General features: G+C 33.5%; 2 protein-coding genes and 2 long non-coding RNA genes across 5 annotated transcripts; 3 read left to right on the forward strand and 1 right to left on the reverse strand.

Moving 5' to 3' along the window:
- Window positions 1-1,621: 1,621 nt before the first annotated feature.
- LOC104761456 (ADP-ribosylation factor GTPase-activating protein AGD5) lies at window positions 1,622-6,048 on the reverse strand. Its single transcript, XM_010484540.3, has 11 exons — window positions 5,727-6,048; window positions 4,934-4,992; window positions 4,754-4,844; window positions 4,282-4,336; window positions 4,104-4,194; window positions 3,757-3,988; window positions 3,312-3,510; window positions 2,997-3,172; window positions 2,509-2,748; window positions 2,308-2,399; window positions 1,622-2,039 (listed from the first exon to the last, which is right to left on the reverse strand). The coding sequence occupies exons 1-11, from the start codon at window positions 5,775-5,777 to the stop codon at window positions 1,871-1,873; spliced, it is 1,455 nt and encodes a 484-aa protein (XP_010482842.1). The 5' UTR covers window positions 5,778-6,048; the 3' UTR covers window positions 1,622-1,870.
- A 2,366-nt stretch (window positions 6,049-8,414) lies between these two features.
- Window positions 8,415-9,225, forward strand: LOC109130580 (uncharacterized). The gene is made up of 2 exons (XR_002036492.2): window positions 8,415-8,818; window positions 8,917-9,225. It is a non-coding gene; the product is annotated as an uncharacterized LOC109130580 (long non-coding RNA).
- A 3,053-nt stretch (window positions 9,226-12,278) lies between these two features.
- On the forward strand, window positions 12,279-13,952 carry LOC104761457 (uncharacterized). Its single transcript, XM_010484541.3, has one exon. It carries the CDS (start codon window positions 12,415-12,417, stop codon window positions 13,762-13,764), a length of 1,350 nt encoding a protein of 449 aa, XP_010482843.2. The 5' UTR covers window positions 12,279-12,414; the 3' UTR covers window positions 13,765-13,952.
- Window positions 13,953-16,655: 2,703 nt separating this feature from the next.
- Window positions 16,656-18,499, forward strand: LOC147922993 (uncharacterized). Of its 2 annotated transcripts, none has more exons than XR_015589027.1 (4): window positions 16,656-16,956; window positions 17,282-17,491; window positions 18,019-18,068; window positions 18,204-18,499. It is a non-coding gene; the product is annotated as an uncharacterized LOC147922993 (long non-coding RNA). The 2 variants fall into 2 exon arrangements; XR_015589028.1 differs by having other exon boundaries at window positions 16,741-16,956; window positions 17,282-17,600.
- The last annotated feature ends 1,721 nt before the right edge of the window (window positions 18,500-20,220 follow it).

Genomic DNA, 20,220 nt, shown 5'->3' on the forward strand with positions numbered 1-20,220 from the left:
GCGAATTATGATGTATGTGAATAATGGTTTAGATAAGGACATGCGCAGATCTTAAATGAAAAATAATTGAGCTGGAAGTATTAGCATACGTAAACATCATTCTCAAATTCCAAACGTTCAATTTTGTTTGCAATATCAGTGCTTATATTAATAGTAGATTTTGATTTGACAATTCAAACTCATGAAAGATATGTATCGCATTACGGGTCAAGAAGCACATCAAAACTCTACCGACCATTTTGGATTTTTGTGATTTCTTCTATTCTTTTTTAGTTCTTATGCATAAAATACTGTCTTTATCCTCTATATGGTGTAGAACTTCTTTAACTTCAAACTTCTGCCCTAAGGTCGGTACAAGCCCGACATGGTATTTTTCTTTTAATATCCAAATAAGTAAGGTTAAAGTCCACCGTGGTTTCATGTGTTGTATAGTTTATGTTTGTATTAGATCAAAGACGATAGACGTGTAAAAGAAAACAAAAATACAAGAAAATATAGTATCAACAAATATAATGTATAACTTTGCTATCAAGCGAGGATTTCAGGAAATGTTATTTACAATTATTTGTTAGTTAATACCGATGATTACAAACAATATTGCGTCTTGTAGATTTTATCTGTAGTTTACAATTACAAAAAAAAAAAAAAAAAAAAATTAACATACCATAACGTACGTACGGTATACGGATCATGCTTGCATAAAAAAACTCTTTGTAACGCTTATCTAGAATTGAATTGGTTCACGAATTCTTTCTAATAAAACATCTTAGCTTGTAACCTAAAAGGTAAACAAAGGTTGGCGGCGAGTGGGAGGTACTACACAAAAATTGTGGTGGAGGAGGAGGATGAGCTTTTAAGCCATTCGACTAAAGAGCCCGACAATGAGCCAAACTCAAACCTTTATAAAGGCTAAAACAGCCGTCCATACCATAACAAGAAACTAGTTCAATATCAACACGTCGCCTTTATTGATCTTACCAATAAAGGTTGATTAATTTGTTTTCTTGTTATAAAGGCTTTTCTAACCGTTTCTTTGTTTTGCTTAATTCCAAAAAATTGGTATGTCACAACTCACAAACTTCATGTACCAAAGCAATGACTATATATATGGTTTGGCTTAACTAATTTATATTGTGAATGTAACGTTTATATGCATGTGTGGGTTTTTTACGGTTTCAAACATTCAAAATACTAATTAGTTATAGAAAGAAAAAAAAGTGAACAGTGAACACACACGAAATATGGTGAAAACGGAAAAAATAAACACTTCTTGCGTTTACAAACAGTCCCTAAACAAAGCTATGTTTATTTTCGAAACTGATTTATTTCTCAAACACAAAGGATATGACTAAAACAATCGAAAAATATTATGTAATACATATACAAATAAGTTGATAGATTTTGGGCATTAACACATTTAGAAACATGAAATATATAAACTCGGTCAAGATAATACGTATATACAAACTATTTATTTATTATAAAATTTTATAAGAAATATTGACGAAATTTTGAAACTGTTACCCAAAAACAAAAATAGATAAACACAAAAAAAACAGTATGTGGTGGGAACAATCCAGGATTTGTGGCGGTCACACCCATAATGACATTCAACATCACATGGATAAATCTCATTTTTTTTCTTTCTTCTCAAGAATTACATCTATTAATCTTTTTCAGCAATCGAGTAAAAATCATAAATCAAAGCCCGGCTGCTACAACATACAGTTCCAAAGAAAGTAACAAAAAAAAAATATGTTTAACAGAGAAACTGTCCAGAGATGATGATTGTATATATATTCTTTTGGTTCTTCAAATTTAGAACAAAGATGAAAAGGCAAATTCAGAATAGTATCTCGCTCTCTCTTGATCAATGTTTTGTGAACATTCCATCCATCAAGGAAGAGAAATCAAAGTCTTTGCCTGATTGTGAAGATGGTGTGGTGTTTGTTGGCTGTGCCGCGGATGATGACTGAGGTTTACCGGTTGAGTTTGGGGTCGAACCGTTCACCGGATTAGCTTGTCCCATTGTGTAGAAGCTGCATCAGTAATAAACAACCAAAAGATCATGTGAGAGTTAGGTTACGCAGTTTTGATAATCTATCACAAGATGTCACAAATTGGACTTGACACAGTGGATTTATGAAAACATGAAAGCACTCTTTCCCCAGTCGGGGCATGTTAATATAAGATTTGATTTGGTACAATATAATCAGACGTGACACACAAATGGAATGAAAGGATACTGTTTCACAATTTGATGTTTTCAAACGAAACAGACAGAGAGATTCAGTATTGTGTACACACCTTGAAGACGGGTATTGTAGAGTGTTTTCTTGCGGTTGCGCAGGTCTCATGTTCATGTTTGCGTTCATCATGTTCATGTTCATGTTCATGTTCTAAAGTTAAGGCGAGATAACAGAGAAGCAAGAAATGGTGAGTATTTTGCAAGAACTTGGTCAATGATACTATAGAACTTGCTACAAAAAGGTAAATGGGAGATCTTACTTGCATAAGTTTCTGGAGATCAGCTTGACCACCTGCTGGGTTAGTCATTCCGGGGATCTGGTACCCACCAGTGTTTGACCAATTTGCAGAAGCTAAGTTAAGAGCATTAGCAACAGCTTGTTGATTCACGCCGTTTGGAGTGCCTCCTGCTGCTTTTGCTGCAGCCATGTACAGGGCTTGCTGCTGAGCAAGCATAGCAACCTGTTGCTGATGCATGGCAAAAGGCGACACTATATTTGTCTGCAACAAATGGAACACACAGAGTTATATCACTTGACTTTGGTCTGGAATTCCAAATGTTCATCGTTGAAGGAATCTTAGTAAGTGAGAAAAAGAATCAGTCGATATCTTAGTAACTTGTAAGTTAAATAACCATACAAAGAAAAAATAGAAACTTGGAAGCTAAAAAACAGTAGGAAGGTAGGTAGACCCAACAAAGAAGTAATTAAGTAAATGTGAGGAGAGTATATAATTGACTAAGTATTTACCTTCTCAAATAGGCTCATGATATCGCCTTTCAAATCTTTCTGTGGTGCTTGTTGGACTGTTAAATTAGGTGTGTCTTTAAACAAATCCTCAATCCCAGTAGCTGGAGCTGGAGGAGAACTGCTCTCATCCGGCTTCGTTGTGACAACTTTCTCTTCTGTTTGACCACTTCCAGCCGCTACAATTTTAAGATTCAGAAATTAATATATTTATTACTCCAAAGCATTTTCTAGAGCAGTACGATTAACATAAAGTTAACAAGGATAGGAAAAAGTGTGCCACAATGTTAATTATGCACATGCTAGAGAGATACATACACTGAAAGCCAGCCCATGAGTTATCATCGGCAGGAGTTGCCTCTGAGGTATTTGTAGTCGAATCATCCATTGATAGCATGTTGAAGAGATCAGTTGCAAAATCCACCTTTGGAGGATCTGATGCTGGTGCAACATTTACTGCTTGTTTCTTTGTCTCCACTGGAGCGGCTGCAGACTCCACTTTCTGCTGTGGCATAACCTGTTATTTTTTAGCATCATGTATCAGAAAAATCAGGCTTTGGATACTATTAAAAAGTGGCATTGAAAGATTGTAATGCCCTAAAAACAAAGCGAGTTAAATAATGATCTAGCAGCTTCATATGCATTGACAAATATAATGATCCCAAAGCTGATATCCTAAGAGTCTTATATAAGATCAAGGAACACGAATAGTAACTAAAGGTATGGCTGTTTATACATATCTTCAGCGAAGTACGTTTGGTACCTGACCGGGTCCTTGGGGAGGTACGGGAAGATTTATCCTCGTTGCAGCAACATTATTTCTTGTTCTAGATACTGGAATAGTTTTCCTCTCCTCAAACAAATTTACAGGACTACTACTGTGCCCATGCTCATATCCAGGCCCACTTCTCTCCACAGATTTCCGCCGTTCCTGCTCGACTCTAGGGGGTGATCTAGCCTTTTCCACTCTAGAAACCCATCTCTTCTCTTCATACCTAGAAAGGTCATATGTCACAAGAATGATTCGGCGTCCATATGGATAGCAAGATAGACAATTCAATAAGGTGGAACTAACTGAAAAGTTTGTACAATGAAAAGAGAGATACATACTTTGCCCGTATGAAATTCTCAATTCCAACTCTATCATAGTTTGGGGGCAGCTCTGCTTCCCAGTAACTATTTGCTTTCTCGTTTCCCATTGCTGCATGCAAGTAAAAGATTATACACTTTACATGGCGTAACCAACCCATGACTCGGACATAGAGCATTAAGTTTGAAAGACACGTACACTGTATAAATGCAACCTGCTCGGGGAGCCATGTGTCTAGAGTGGCAGATCGAACCTGCACCCATCAGCACACTCAGATGTTTTGGTAGAAAAGAGAAGGACCTTGGGCTGTTAATGCTAAGGTTAACATCTACTTGACAAGAACGACCCTACTCATACAAAAGTCAGAGGGTGAAACCTAATCATGTAATTTTGCACAGAATTGCTTATGTTCATGTGTAAACTGGATAGACATAATGGGAGCACAAGAAGGTGAGGAGGTTTAATGCATTCATGACAAACTTTTCTGCTCTTGTGATGGAAAATACAAGATGAAAATGTAAATATAAAACCCCAGTAGAAAACCAAATTGAAAATTTTTGCAGAGAAATTGAGCCAAATGGAATGAGTTATTCACCAAATTAGTATCTGAGCTTTCATATAAAAACACAACATCAAGAAAACAAATATAGAAAGGAAACTGAGAGACTACCTTCGATATGTGTACCCCGAGACTCCTGTGAATCCCAGAACATTGCATGCAGATAAAGATACCTAAATTAACACTAGCCCATCTTGGACCTCTGCAAAGTAAATGGAATAGTATTAGCCAAATATATAAATGAACTAGCATAATAATGTTGATAATTCAAATCAGCTACAAAAACCCTACTTTGTTTTGCAGTCAGCACATTCTCTGTTCTCTGGATGTTTAAGAAGCCCTTCAAGAATCTGCAAATAAGTAGCACCAAAATCAAGTGAATATTCAAGCAATAGTCTAGATAAACGAAAAAAATCTAGAAGAGGCCAAAAACATAAAGAAGAATCCACACACAGAAATAATAGACTATATCAAGAAAAAAAAATCAAAACTAATATGTTTAACAAACCAAAACGAATCAAAGTCCTCATAGAACAATCATAAAGACTTGAGATGCATCATTACTATACATATTACATGTATGCATCACCAAGCCAAGCCACAAAGCGATCTCAACTAAAACCAACAGTTTCAACACTGCAGATAACTTAACGACTACCAAACTAAAATTGAAAATCCCTAAGGGACGCTAAGAGCTCCTTCGATCCCTTTACTCGATTCTTTCCAAGCAATCGAAAACATTTTTGTATAAGATCAAGCTCCCTAAAACTAGAACAATCATAAAATTCAAAAACCCGATCGTGATCCGTTACAGAAAACAAAACGAAATAGATATAAATCATAATCCTAAAGCTCAAACGATCGAAAAAGGCGAGAGATCGAGAGGATACAAAAACATCTCCTAAAATTGAAGAACAGTAGCTGCTAAAAAACACACAGATCCAATCGAATTGAGACCGTATCAAAAATTCAGGATCGATCTCACCAATCGTTAACAACCAAATTCAAATATATGACCACAAAATCCACAAATCTCGGAGGCAAATTCCAAAAAAAAAAAGAAAAAAAGGGGGATTCGAGAAACCTTTCTATGGCGGGCATTAAGCTCCTTAGAGACGTTAGCTTTCTCGTTCATAGCGGCGAATAGATTATAAAAAAACAAAAAAAATCGAAGAAGGAGAAGAATCGGCAAACGAGGAAGAAGAAGAGATGAAGAAACTACGGGGACGACAAGGTCAAAACAGTCTTTTCCGTCTTCAGCGCTCTTCAATATCTCTCTCTCTTCTTCTTCTTCTTCCTCTCGATGGAAAAACAAAAAAAATTCCTTTTTCTTTGGCCTTTCGGAACGAGCGACCAAGAGAGAGAGAGATGGGGTCAATACTTTTTTGGACCGTTCAGATTATGGTATCGGTTTACTAAATTCGGTTTTGCTTTTCAATTTCAAAATTGTATTTGGTTCGGTTTAGTTTCGGTTTAATTTTTAAAATAAACCGGTTACTGGAGTAATTTGTCTTTTTTTGTACCAAAATTTAAAGACCGGTTTATCTGATGGTTAAGTGGTTTTATCAAAATTTAAAGATTGGTTTATCTGACGGTTAAGTGGTTTTTTGATTGGTCATAGAGAGGGTTGTGTGGGTGGAAAATATATAAATCACATGGCCATCTCACCTGTTATGTTTGTTTCCACTTTGGAGTTGTTGTTGTATATTAATTGATTCCAATTTCTTTGTTTATTTATGTGATGTTTATGGGACACATACATATTTTATTTGCTAAGATTTTTATTTGATGTGATTAGTCTACCAACCAAAACAACATTTCTTGATTATATTTATTATACTATTATGATCTTGGATGATTCGTTATTTTCTAAATTCATACTTGTTTGTCATTGCGAGAACTAATTAATCCCAAAATTCGACAAACTCTAAATTTAATGGGGTGTTAGGTACCATTATGCGTTGTGTATGTGTGTGTGACTAAACCTAAAAGAAATTGTATATATATTCCAATATGAAGTACTGGTCTCTCGCCAGCTCTAAACCAAATGATTTCATAATCGGCTTGGTCTTCTAATAATTGGAATCGCTTATTCTTTGTGAAATTTGAATTCGCACTACATACACTTATCTGTTTGTGGAATCTCATCGAGAGTTATCACACAACTCCTAACCCGATGCCTTAATAAGTTTTTAACTCGCTTGACATATGCTTTTCCATTTTTGATCCACATACTGTATATGTATGCCAATGTACAATATGCTTTTTAGGGGCTGAGACGTCGCGATTATGATGTGATGAGCTTGGAACTAAGTCATAGCTTTCTCTATTTGTTATCACTGCGAGGGTTTTACATGAGGATAGATTCTACATCTACAGTAGAAAAGACCACTAACTTTTGTTTCTCGAACTAACACCTAAGTCACAAAGTTGGCTAAAACTACCCAAGCTTTGCCCAACAAAGAATGGTTAGCCAAATAATGTATGTTGGAAATATTTGTCCAATAGTTTTCATAGGTGCTGTAAAGAGAAACGTGGCGTTCATGGTATTCATCTTTCTAATTATATGACTGAAAAAACGTTTTAGGAATAATTAAAACTGCTCTTTTTAAAAGTTCGTGCACCATTACTTTAAATTGTCGTTGTATGTATTTTTTTTTCCCCTATTAAGTACATCGACAAACGAAAGAAAAAAATAATAATAAGAAACAAAAGGAAACATAGAAAGTAAGAAACTGAAATAGTTAAATATATACAAATGTCCAAAAAACAAAAAAAAGGGAAATATATACAATGACAGCTTTACTACAATTTGCTTACTACATTTGACTAGACATAGCTGGAGTCTGTAATTACAATGCTTAAGCAATGTAAATTTAAATTTCTATACAGTACGTTTATGTTTCTTTGTATTTGCAATTATTCAATATACATATACAGAAAATAAGTGAAAAACAACATCACTCCCTAAAATTGAAAATATAATATATATTGTGATTGCTGTACTTACTTTTTTATTTTTTATTTTATTAACATATATCAGTTAATATCTATTTTATATATAAATAGTATATAAAAAAAACTACATTCAATTTCTTATAGAGTTAGTAGTTTACAACAGTCGGTTTAACGAACTAGAAGATACCATTTTCAAAAAATATATTTTTAAGAAGTAGTTTGAAAATTTATTACATAGTTTAACGATAACCACGTAATTATTCAATATACATATACAGAATACAAGTGAAAAATAACCACACTCCATAAAATTGAAAGTATAATATATATTGTGATTACTGTACTTGCTTTATTATTATTTTAATTAACATATATCAGTTCATATCTATTTTTATATATAAATAGTATCAAGAAAAAATTATATTCGATTTCTTAAAGAGTTAGTAGTTTACAACGGTCGATTTAACGAACTAAAAGATACCATTTTCAAAAAATATATTTTAAAGATGTAGTTTTAAAATTTATTTTATAGTTTAACGATAACCACGTCTAAGGTAACATTCATAGATGGTTATATTTGAAATGAGTAAAGAAATTTTAGATTATGAAAAGCATATTGGTACATACTACATAATTCTCACAAAATATTATCTTTGGAAGACATAACAAGTAAAAATTGGCTTATATAACTTCAAATGGTTTATTTTTCACAGAAAAAAAAAATGTGAACTGTAAATTAGTCAGATACACACCAATATATCCTTTAAAAGAAAACTATGAATTCAAAGTCGGTTTATGGTTTCAATTAAATATTATTTGCCCTTGGAGATTATATACCTTTTAATGAGTGAAACACTAATAAATAGCGTTATTTCCCATTAATCCTCTCAACAAATATAGCGTCTCCTTCTCTCTGAAACCACAAAAGAGATAAGAGGACATCACTTCTAACCCTCAGCAAAGTTTTTTACAATATGAAGAACCAATTATCAACTATGCCTTCTTCAACCTCCTCACCACACAAACATGATGAAAAACACAGAAGTGTTGTTTTGGCCGTGAAAAGTCCGCCCAAGTATAACAGTAAGCTCTACATCTGTCATTTGTGCAACAGAGTGTTCCTAACCCCTCATGCCCTTGGCGGTCACCAAACTACCACCCCCAAGGACCAAGAATCGGAGAAGCAGCAGAAGAACCACAAAAAAGATCATGACTCCAGTACGTGCCGTCCTCGTGTGTCTAAATACCATTTTGTTGCTTGATTCATCTTTTTATTGCTACTAATCTTTCTCATCATGATTTGTTGTCTTTACAAGAAAATGGTTCGGGCTCTAGTAACTCGGAAAGTCCCATCTCGAAGGGAAAGAACAACGCTGCTGTGGTGGCGGAAGACTAAAACAATATAGGGATGATAAAGAGTGTCCCAAAAAGAAAGAGATCTTGATTAGCATCAGCTAGAATAATATTTGGGGCCCCGTGATTATCGTTTATGTCTCTTTGAGATTTTCAGTTTAGAGGTATTTTATAGCTGTTGTGGCTTTTGTTGACCTCATGTAATTTTCCATTCTTAATTTCAAATCATCTGTTGTGTGATTGGTTAATGTAATTCATGAATCCTTTGATTATCATCAGTGCCTATATCTCATGATTATATTGTTCTAATGATTCTGGGTTTTGATTTAATTTTATTCTTCATAAGTTAGAGAGAGAATCTGGGTTTTGCTTGAGATCCTTTGTTAGAGAGACATTTGTAGAATTTCTACCGTTTTACCTTTGGTATATGTATTTATGTATCTTATAATACTATATACACCACATATATTATAGATTGTATTTTCTATATCGAATTTACTATATGGTATAGTATATCGTGTACATACATAATGAAGAACACTTCTGATTGTTTGTCTCCATTTTGCCAAACCCTAACATTTTTCTTGATTAACTACTGATACAAAACCGAACGATTTAGGGATGGAATTGACTACAAAATTCCGCATACTCAATGTCCTGGAGTATTCCTTGCAGCCATCGTCTATGTCTAGAAAGGAATGGATTCAACTTCATTGTCTAGGGTTACTCTTCCCAACCGAACTTTATTTTGATTTGGTTTGCGAGATGTCTCCACATAAAGTATGATGGAACATTATCAATGATAACGGTCTTGGAAACTCTAAATTTTTTAGGAATTGAAGTTTCAAGAAATTGAACGGGAATATATACTTATGTCCAACGCAAGTATGCGTGTGATATCATATCAGATACTAGATTGCTAGTAAAAAAAAAACTTTATGTCTTGACGGTAAAATATATATATTTCATATTGCGTTGATCTCTTGTCATAATTTACTTCGATGGTCTTGTTGGGTCACAGTATACCCGGGGAATCTCCTATAAGATGTCTCAGACAAACTTTTGATAGGACATATAGTTTCATTTTAAACCTTCGAATGTTTGGAAGCACTTGTCTAAATGCTTGATGTGGACTTCGTTGTTAATGTTTTTGACATCAACATTAACAACTTATCACAATAGATGTGGTACAAAAGTTTATTATGTATTTTTTGAACAAAAGGTTTTATTTTGTATGAATAAGTTTAATTGAAAACTACTTTGTTATTCTATATGATAGAATTTCGAAAAAATTGTAATGTTGGCAGCATCAAAATGATTTTCATAAAGGTATTATATTATGTGGTGATAAAATAATATATCTAGTAAAACCGTATTATGTGGTGATAAACCATTAATTATGGACAACTAATGTATGATATGGAGATATATGTCCAATAGTTTAACAGGGCCACTAATTAAAATTTCGGAAATCCATAGGTAATCGAATAATACAAACGGCTATAAAACGGCTATAATAACAAATATATTTATGGACGAATTTTCGATGAATAGTAATTAAACTTGTCGGAAATCTGTCGGTAATCGGATAAGAAAAAAATGCTTTAAAAACAACTACAATAATAGATATATTTACCGACTGAATTCCGACGGATGTTACTAAACGGTATATTTCTGTCGGTAATCCGTCAGACCAACCAACAGATTTTTGACAGATTTTGTCTGTCGGTAATTTATCGACGGAAAACCGACGAACTCATATGGCATCAGAAATCGGTCAGAATGCCGTCGGTAATTACCGACAAACTGTTTCCCATCAGAACGTACATTGGTTATGGTCTTGTTTTCTTGTAGTGACTGCAAGATGGTATAAAACTGGCAATCATATTTTACCAAAAAAAAAAATGGCAATCTTAAAACTTCATGCACCCCTATTTTAAATTGTCAATTTGTCATCGTATGTATGTTTTTTCTAATAAGTATTTCGAAAGTTATTAAAATAAAACATAGAAAGTAAAAAATAAAATAAAAACATAATTAAAGAAAAAACACTTTTTATATTTGTCAATATTTATTATTTAAGGCAGGATAAGAAAGAAGAACCAAATGTAGTAAAGCTGACATAGCTGGCGTGTGTAAGTACTGAAAAGTTTCAAATTTAATTGTCTATACATATATTGCTTTTTCATTTTCATTGTATTTGCAATTATTCAAATCATACATAAAAAATTAATGAAAATAACATCACTCCATTAAATATACAATATAATATTTTGATTACAATTGGTTTAGTAAGCCCACTATATTAATTGAGAAATACAAATATGAAACTAACCTTATAAAGTATAAAATATTACATATTCATGCCACTGATGTAAGACAAATGTTTAATTCATAAATAAGAGTAAAAATATAATTTTAATATTAGACTAATAAAATCTTTTAAATAATTATTAATTTTAAAAAAATTTAAACCAGTCAGAATTTTAAAAATTAAGATTTTATATCTAATTATCCAAATTATTAGTTTAATAACTATATTTGGAAGATTTTGTTAAGATTTTAAATTATGATACTCCTACTCTCTTTCTTTTATTTCATTTACAAAATATTTTTAATTATCATATAATACATATGATAAATAAATATGTAGAATTTTATTGCATATGTTGTGATTTAAATTTTTTAAGATGAAGATATATTACTCAATCTATGAAGAAAAAAAATGTGTGTGTTTAATGTTCCACATAGTTGGGTTGGTAAAATTAAATTTATGTGGTTGATAAATTAATAAATTTTGTTTGCTCACTATTAGGATATATTAATTAATAGTTTTAGATATTTCACAAAATAATAATGCAAATACAACAAACAATGCAAAATAAAATGGTAATATACATTAAACAATGCAAACATTTGTATTTTTTGAAGAAATTTTGATCATTGCTTTATAGCATGGGATATACCGTAGTTGTTATTTATTTGAACAGATCAGTTCATCTAAATACTTACGATAATTGACTTTAGATTTATTGAAAAGTCGGTAGTTTGCAACGGTCAATTTAACGAACTTACGAGCACCATTTTAAAAAAAATATATGAAAAAATATATAGGTGTAAGAATTATTGATGGTAGTATTTGAAATGAGCTGTAAAGAAAATCAGATTACACAAAGCCATTTGGAAGGACAAAACTAGTAAAAATTGGATTATATAAACTTTAAATGATTTTTTTTCCACAGAAAAAAAGTGAACTGTAAATTAGTCAGATACACAGCAATATATCTTTTAAAAGAAAACTCTAAATTCAAAGTTGATTTATGGTGTCAATTAATTATTGTTTGCCCTTGGGGAGATTCTATACCTTAAAAAGCTAAACCTTTCATCAATAAAATGGATCTCTGGCTCTTCTCTCTGAAGAATCACAACACAAAAGAGATAAAATTTTCACCAAACAAGCTATGGAGAACCAATCACCTGCTTCTTCAACAAACTCCTCCTCCCCACCCAAACATGATCAGAAACTCAAAAGTGTCGTTGTGTCCGAGGAGCAGGAGGTGACGATGAAACCAAAGTCTCCTCAAGAGGTTATGTCTGAACGGACTATCCTTGAGAAGCCTCGTTTCATTTTAGAGACAGTGCGAGCAACAAGCGATGACGAAAACTACCTCTGTGATGTCTGCGAGAGGGAGTTCCCAAGCCGGAGGTCACTTTCCGCTCACCAGAAATTCCACAGAAAGGAGCAAGAATTGAAGAGGCAGCGGCTTTTGTTCGGGTCAAACCTTTCTGATGATGCTTATCTTGGTCCTTCCGACAGCAATGAAGGGTTGTCATTTTCGCGTTTTAGGTGTGGAGGAGGCGATAGCAGCAGCAGCATCAGGCCTCACCTGTTCTCCACTGGCGAAGGAGTCAAACAAATGGAGACGACCATGTTTCCTCCTCATGCTCTAGACCGCTCCCTCACCGGGAACCCTAGCTATAGCCCTTCACAAGCTTTTTCCAATGATGAGGATCATATTAATCTTGATCTCACTCTTGGTCCTTCTAAGCCCACAGGAGGCAGCAGCAATAGCATTAAAAACAACACTAACTCATACTTGGATATGGAAGCCACTAGGAGAACAACGAATTTGTTCGGTCCCGTGTGTCCTCGTGTGCCTCCATTCAATTTTGTTGCTGGAAACCCATATGATTCATTCCCAGGAAGATATGTTCCTCTTTTTGGAAATACCAATCCTTGTCATGATTTGTTTTCTTTGCAAGGGAATGGAATGGGCTCGAGTCAACCGCAAAGACTTTTCTCAACGGGAGTGGATTCCAAAGCCATGGTGCCTCCTTTTGCTCCTCCTTATCCAACTTCCACCAATCTTTGTCATGATTTGTTTTCTTTGCAAGGGAATGGAATGGGCTCAAGTCACCCGAAAAGACTCTTCTCAACGGGAGTTCCTCCTTTTGCTCCTCCTTATCCAACGTCCACAAATCTTTGTCATGATTTGTTTTCTTTGAAAGAGAATGGAATGGGCTCATCAAGTCACTCAAGACTTCTCCCCTCAATGGAAACGAACAAATTCAAGGTGCCTCCTAATCCAACGTCCACAAATCTTTGTAATAATTTGTTTCCTTTACAAGAGAATGGTTTAGCTGTTCAATCAAAAAGTCTCATCTCAAAGGGGAAAGCCAAAGTCATGGTGCCTGAAGATGAAGATGATGATGATGATGATGAGGATGAGGATGATGATGATGATGCTGATGATGTTAAGGATACCGAGCTAAGGTGGCTGACCAAGAAAAAAAGATCAAGACCAGCCTAGTCTTAATTTATTCATGTCCCTTTGAGTTTTTCAGTTTGCTATCCATCGAGGCTTATGTTTCACCTCTTTTGTTTCGTCATGCAATTTTTTTTTTTCTCTCTTTGTTTCTTCATTGTCTTTCTCAAGTGTTCTCTTTGGGTTTAGTTGATGTAATTTCGATTCATTAATAAAATCCTTTTTTTTTCTAATTTCTATATCTCTTGATTGGTTTATAGTTTCAGAACATCTCATGTCTCTCTATGACTCTATCTATGATGATGATGACGAAGCATCTGACCAGGAACTTCACAAAAGATTTATAAATTGTTTATATTACATAAGGTTTTGTTATATTTGGTCTATATTATTCTGTTTAATTATTGATATCATTGCGGGATAGCTCAGTTGGAGAGCGTCAAACTGAAGATCTGTAGGTCGCGTGTTCGATCCACGTTCACCGCATTTTTTTGTTTTCGTTTTCAAAAATTTTAGTTCTCTTCAAAACATCACTGCCCTAAATGTATCAAGTTGCAAATTTGTTAAGAACATCGTCTCATTTGAGATATTGGGTTGCATGTATTTTTACTCTTAATTCATTTAGTTTAATTTTTCTTATATCTTATTTATACCACTTTATATCCGATTGTATTTTCAAATTCTCATTGATATATTTTAAGAGGAACGTAATCGTGAATGTTAAAAATTTCAATGATTTATGATGTTTACATCCATGAATGGAATTATAAAGTTTGATTGGTTTAATTTTATAATAACTGTTCATAAGTTTTCAATTCTTGTAATTAAGATTAAGTTTATCCAACGTCACTTTCATATAATTTCATTATATAAATATAAATATAAATATATATATATATGTATAATTTCATTAGTTAAATAAACGGGTACAAAATATTTGAAATTGCAAGTATAATACTCCCTTTTGTTTCGGACAAACAGTATAATACTCCTATGTTTCATTTTAATAGATTTTTTTGGCAATAAAGTATTAAATGAATAGAAATTCTGCATAAAAGTTTGAAAAATATCTAATAAATTGTACCAATAAAAAATCCTTAAAAAAACTTAAATTGGAAACATAAAGAATATTTCATGGTAAAAGTAAACACATATATAAACGCTACCATTTTATACGGGAGTGCATTGAGAAAATCACTCTTGTTTAGGGTTTAGGAACATCTAAAATACTTTTTTTAGGAATTGAAGTTGCAAAGAACTCCACAGGAATCTCCTATTGTCCAATAAGATGTCTCTGACAAGCATTTGGTAGGGCTTATATAGTTTCATTTTAAACCTACGAATGTTTGGGAGCAGAGCACTTGTCTAAATGCTTGATGTAGGGAACCACCTCAAATGATTTGACGACTATATCGTATATATGTTCATCATTAAATATATTATTCACACATCTCTTATAGATGGCTCCCACATTATTCCCCCTATATAATGACATCAACATTAACAACTGATCACAATGGATGTGATTAAAATGGTTTCCTTGGTTTTAATTAGATTTCAACTGGATATGTTCGTATGTAAGAAGACATCCATACTTATGACTTATGAGTAGTTTGTTTTATGTGGCCGTGGCATCCGCCATTTTTGTAATGTGGAACAATATAAATTGATATTTTGTACATGTTTGATTTAAATATGCATTGTGGTATAAATTTTTATTTTGAACAAAAGTTTTTATTGAAAATTACTTGTATTATTATTAACAGTAATAGAAGAAAAATTGTACTGTTGGCCGCATCAAAATGATATTCATAAAGCTAGTACTTCCTCCGTTTTGTCCTTTTAGGACTTAATTTTGTTTCATAATAGTTTTCTTTTTAGATTTTTAATATAGATGTTTGGTGAATATTCAGTTTTATCCCTACTGTTTTAAGGTTTTGACTAATGAAAAATTTATAAAATATATTAATAAAGGGCAAAACATAAATTTTAATAGTTTTCTTAATTTGTATGAAAAAACCGGAAGAAGTATTATATTATGTGATGATAAATTAAATACCTAGTCAACCGTATTATGTGGTGATAAACCATTACTTAATTATAGATAACTACTGTATGTTGGAGATATGTGTCCAAGATTTTCATAGGGCCACTAAAGATAAACGGCCATATAATGGTATAAAACTGTACCATAAAGATCATGAACCACTACTTTTAAACTGTCATTGTGGGTATTTTTTTCCAAACAAAGTATTTCGAAAGTTACAAAATAAAACATAGAAAGTAAGAAGTAAAAAACAACATAGTCAAGAAAATACACAATTTATATATGTTAATATATTAAGTCAGCAGGATAAGAAAGAAGAACCAAATGTAGTAAAGCTGACTAAGTACAGTGTTTTTGAAAAACTTGAAATTTAATTGTCTTATATATTGCTTTTCATTTTCATTGTACTTGCAATTATTCAAATATATATATATATATATATATATATATATGTAAAATAAATCAAAAAACAACACCACTCACTCCATGTAGAAAATATAATATTGTGATCACTTACTTGGTTTAGTAATTGTTATTTATTTGAACACATCAGTTAGATACTTACGATGATCTTCGATTTATTGAAAAGTCCGTAGTTTTCAACAGTCGATTTAACCAACTCGCCAACGCCATATTTAAAATAAAAAAAAATCAGACTACACAAAGCTAATTGGAAGGACAAAAGGAGTAAAATTTTGATTATATTTATATATATATCTTCAAATGGTTTATTTTGCTCAGAAAAAAAAAAAAAAAAAAAAAGTGAAAAAAAAAAAAGTGAACTGTAAGAACATCATTAGTGGTAAGTTCTATGGGTTACTCATCAAATTGGGCCCTAATTTTTTAATAAAAAACTCATTAATGGTCCAAACAAGAGAGAATCGTTGCTGTGGGAAGGATCTGAAACAACCGCTTAAGGCGTTTTATGATTGGTTGTTGTGTAAATATAAAAACGAAAATTTTCTTTTCTTGCCATTTTCTTCTTCTCTCTTCCCGACTTTCTCTCTCTCTTCTCTGTCGAGCCAAACAGCGAGAGAACAAGTGATTGTTCTGAAATCGGAAAAAATCAATGGATTCTCACAACAAACGACGGTGGAGGTTTCTATTGGTGGGACTTCGACGGCGGCTGTTTCTGGTGGTGCCCTGAAGCTAACGGCGATGTCCAAACCCTAACGAATCAGAGGGAGAAGGTTCGTTTCTCATTTCTGATTGATTGCATGTTTTTGTAATTAGCCTCGGGTCTTTAATTGTTAGGGAATCGTTTTAATCCGATTGATTGTTAGAATGGTTAAATGTTTGTGTCGATTTGACTTATTAGATTATGAGATTAGTTTGATGTTCAATTGAATTTGATTGGAACATATACGGGTTTCAGATGTCTGATCACCTCTAGACAAGCCACCATAGGTTTTATAAAAAAACTTGAATTTCACTGTTATAATTTTCTTGATTTCTCTGTTATGATTTCTTCTTCTCAATTTGTGCTTTGCTTGGTTGGGGTTAATAATATGCTAGTGGGAATGCTATGGTCTGGAGAATCTCCAAAAGCTGAATCACTTAAAGAGACAATGGAGTCTTACTTCAATGCTCTTCAAGGTTTTTTGCTTTGTTGCCATGGAAGCATAGTTGGTGCTGGTCCTACTTTGTCTTCAATCATACACGGTTCTGTTAAGCAAATCGTCTATTCCAGCTTCAGATTGTTGCAGGGTTCTGTCTCCTTATACGGTAATAATGGAAAAGTATTATTATTCAAATTATACGATTCCAGATTGTTGCAGGGTTCTGTTGCAGGGTTCTGTCTCCTTATACGATTCCAGCTTCAGATTGTTCCAGGGTTCTGTCTACTTTTTTCTTCTTCTTCATTTTGTAGTTGAATTGTTTTATTTTTTGTTATATCTCTGTTCTACCGATTTGGATCTTGAAGTCTTAACTTTTAATCGCAAATCTCCCTTTGATTTTCAAATATGAGTTGCTACCTACCCACCACTGCAAATTAAGCTCTTTTTTTAGCTCAAACTACTGCAATTGTGTCATGGATTCTATTATATATTTGAGAAGAGTGTAGTTTGGTGATGTATGTGAGAATGGTTTTGTTGGCTTTGGGACTGTAGAAACGGAGAAAGGGATCTTTGATGCTATATTGAAACGGAGAAATTAATTGATCTTTTTCCACAGAGATTGTCATTTCTTAGTTATGATAACTTCTTCTTCTTGTATTCTTACTCAAATGTTGAAAATGTGGTTGGTTGCAGAGTATCCATGGCTAAGAGAAGGTGGAGTAGCATTGGATTACTTTGATTTGGTTTGTGAACAACTCTCTCAAGTCAATTCCTTTGTTGTTCAGAATTGTTGTTCTCTTCACCCTTACTGTTCTGTTATGTGGTCTCTGTTTTGGTTGAGTTGTCTTCTTCTTCATGAGGTTTGGTCGCTATAATAGGTTCTCCAAGTTCCTCTCGTGTCGAGATAGGAGAGGCAATTGAAGCAGCGGGTTTTCGTTGTGGATGGGACAAGTTCGTGAAAGATCATTGTGGGTGGAACAAGTTCGTGAAAGATCATTCACTAAAGGAGAATGATCTATTGGTCTTCCTGTTATATCTCCAACTAGGACTCTTTTTGTCTTTTGGCTCAGTCTTGTTTTAGTGTTCATCATAACTAAGTCATATAACCAAGTGGTTTTGCTTTGGTTTGTAACATTTGAGATTTGTACAATAATTATATTTTTCTTATTCCCAATTTTGTTTAATATGTTTAATATTTCAAATTTTATAAAATATGTTTACTATTCCGAATTTTGTAAAATATGTTTAATATTCAAAATTTTGTAAAATTTTATTGTAATCTATTTTATGTAATATGTAATAGAAAATTTTTTAATAATTGTTTTCTCATTTTAGATAATTAAAATTTGATAATTAATAAACATAAATTAAAAAATTATTATTTAAATGATTGAGCAATCTTTTTTGAGGTTTTCTAGTGGGGGATAATTTTGTTTAAGTTCTCTTAGGATTGCTTTAATTAATTTAGTATTAATTATATAATTAATTATTATGAAAGTAACTTAGGTGGGTTGTCCACTAATGATGGTCTAAATTAGTCAAAGACACCTTTAAAGTTTCAATTAAATATTGTTTACCCTCGGGAGATTTCATACCTTAAATGAGTTAAACCCTTTGAATCAACAAATAGTGTGTCTCCGGGCCTTTCCTCTAAATCACAACACAAAAGAAATAAGACAATTTTTTTACAAAACAACCTATGGAGAACCAATCACCTGTGTCTTCAACAAGCTCCTCCTCCCCCACCCAAACATGATCAAAAACTCAAAAGTATCGTTCTGGAACAAAAGCCTCCTCAAGATATTGTGTCTGAAAGGACTATCATTGAGAGGCCTCGTTTCGTTTTAGAGGTTGTGCGAAGAGAAAGAGCTAGCAAAATCTACTACCCTAGGTTATGCATGAAGGATTTCTCATGCCGGCGAGCTTTAGGCGGTCACCAGAACGCCCACAAAAAGGAACGAGAATTCCATAAGAAGCTGAAGTTCATCGAGGCAATGCTTTCAAGGATACTTATCGTGCGCCTTTCGGCTGCAGCTATGGAGGGATGTCCTCTTGACCGTTTATGTAAGGCGGAGGAGGTAGCAGCAGCACCACCAGACCTTACCAGTCTTCTACTGGTCGAGGAGCCAAAAAAATGAAGACGACCATATTTCCGCCTCATCACCATTCCATCCTCAAGTGGAGCAATACTGCTGATCGCCATAGAAGTTCGACAAGATATCCTTTAACCCACAAAAAGTATACTTCAAATGCTTTTTCAACTGATGATGATATTCATCTTGATCTCACTCTTGGTCCATCTAAAGCCCATAGGAGACCGCATCAAGAACACCACTAACCCATCGTTGGATGGGAAAGCTACTAGAGGAACAACGAATCTGATCACTCCTGTGTGTCCTCATGTGTCTCCATTCAATTTTGTTGCTGGAGATCCGTTTGATTCATTCCCAGGAAGATATGTTCCTCTTTTTGGAAACATCAGTCTTTGTCATGATCAGCTTTCTTTACAAGGGATGGAATAGGCTCGAGTCACCCGAAAAGTCTCTTCTCAACGGGAGTGGATTCCAAAGCCATGGTGCCTCCTTTTGCTCCTCCTTATCCAACGTCCACAAATCTTTGTAATGATTTGCCCCTTTTACAAGAGAATGGTTTGGGCTCTTGTCAATCAAACAGTCTCATCTCAAAAGGGGAAAACAAAGCCATGGTTCGTGAAGATGATGATGGTATGGATCTTGAAATAAGGTGGCTGACCAAGAAAAGAGATCATGAAGAGGCCGCTCGTAATTTATTTATGTATCTTTGAGTTCTTCAGTTTTCAGTTCGCTATCGATGCTTATGTTCACCTCTTCTCTTTTTTTTTTTTTTTTTTTTTTTCCTTCATGCAATTGTTAATTT

This window comes from Camelina sativa, chromosome 18, assembly GCF_030686135.1.
Source record: "Camelina sativa cultivar CO46 ecotype springtype chromosome 18, ASM3068613v1".
In the NCBI taxonomy this organism is placed as follows: domain Eukaryota; kingdom Viridiplantae; phylum Streptophyta; class Magnoliopsida; order Brassicales; family Brassicaceae; genus Camelina; species Camelina sativa.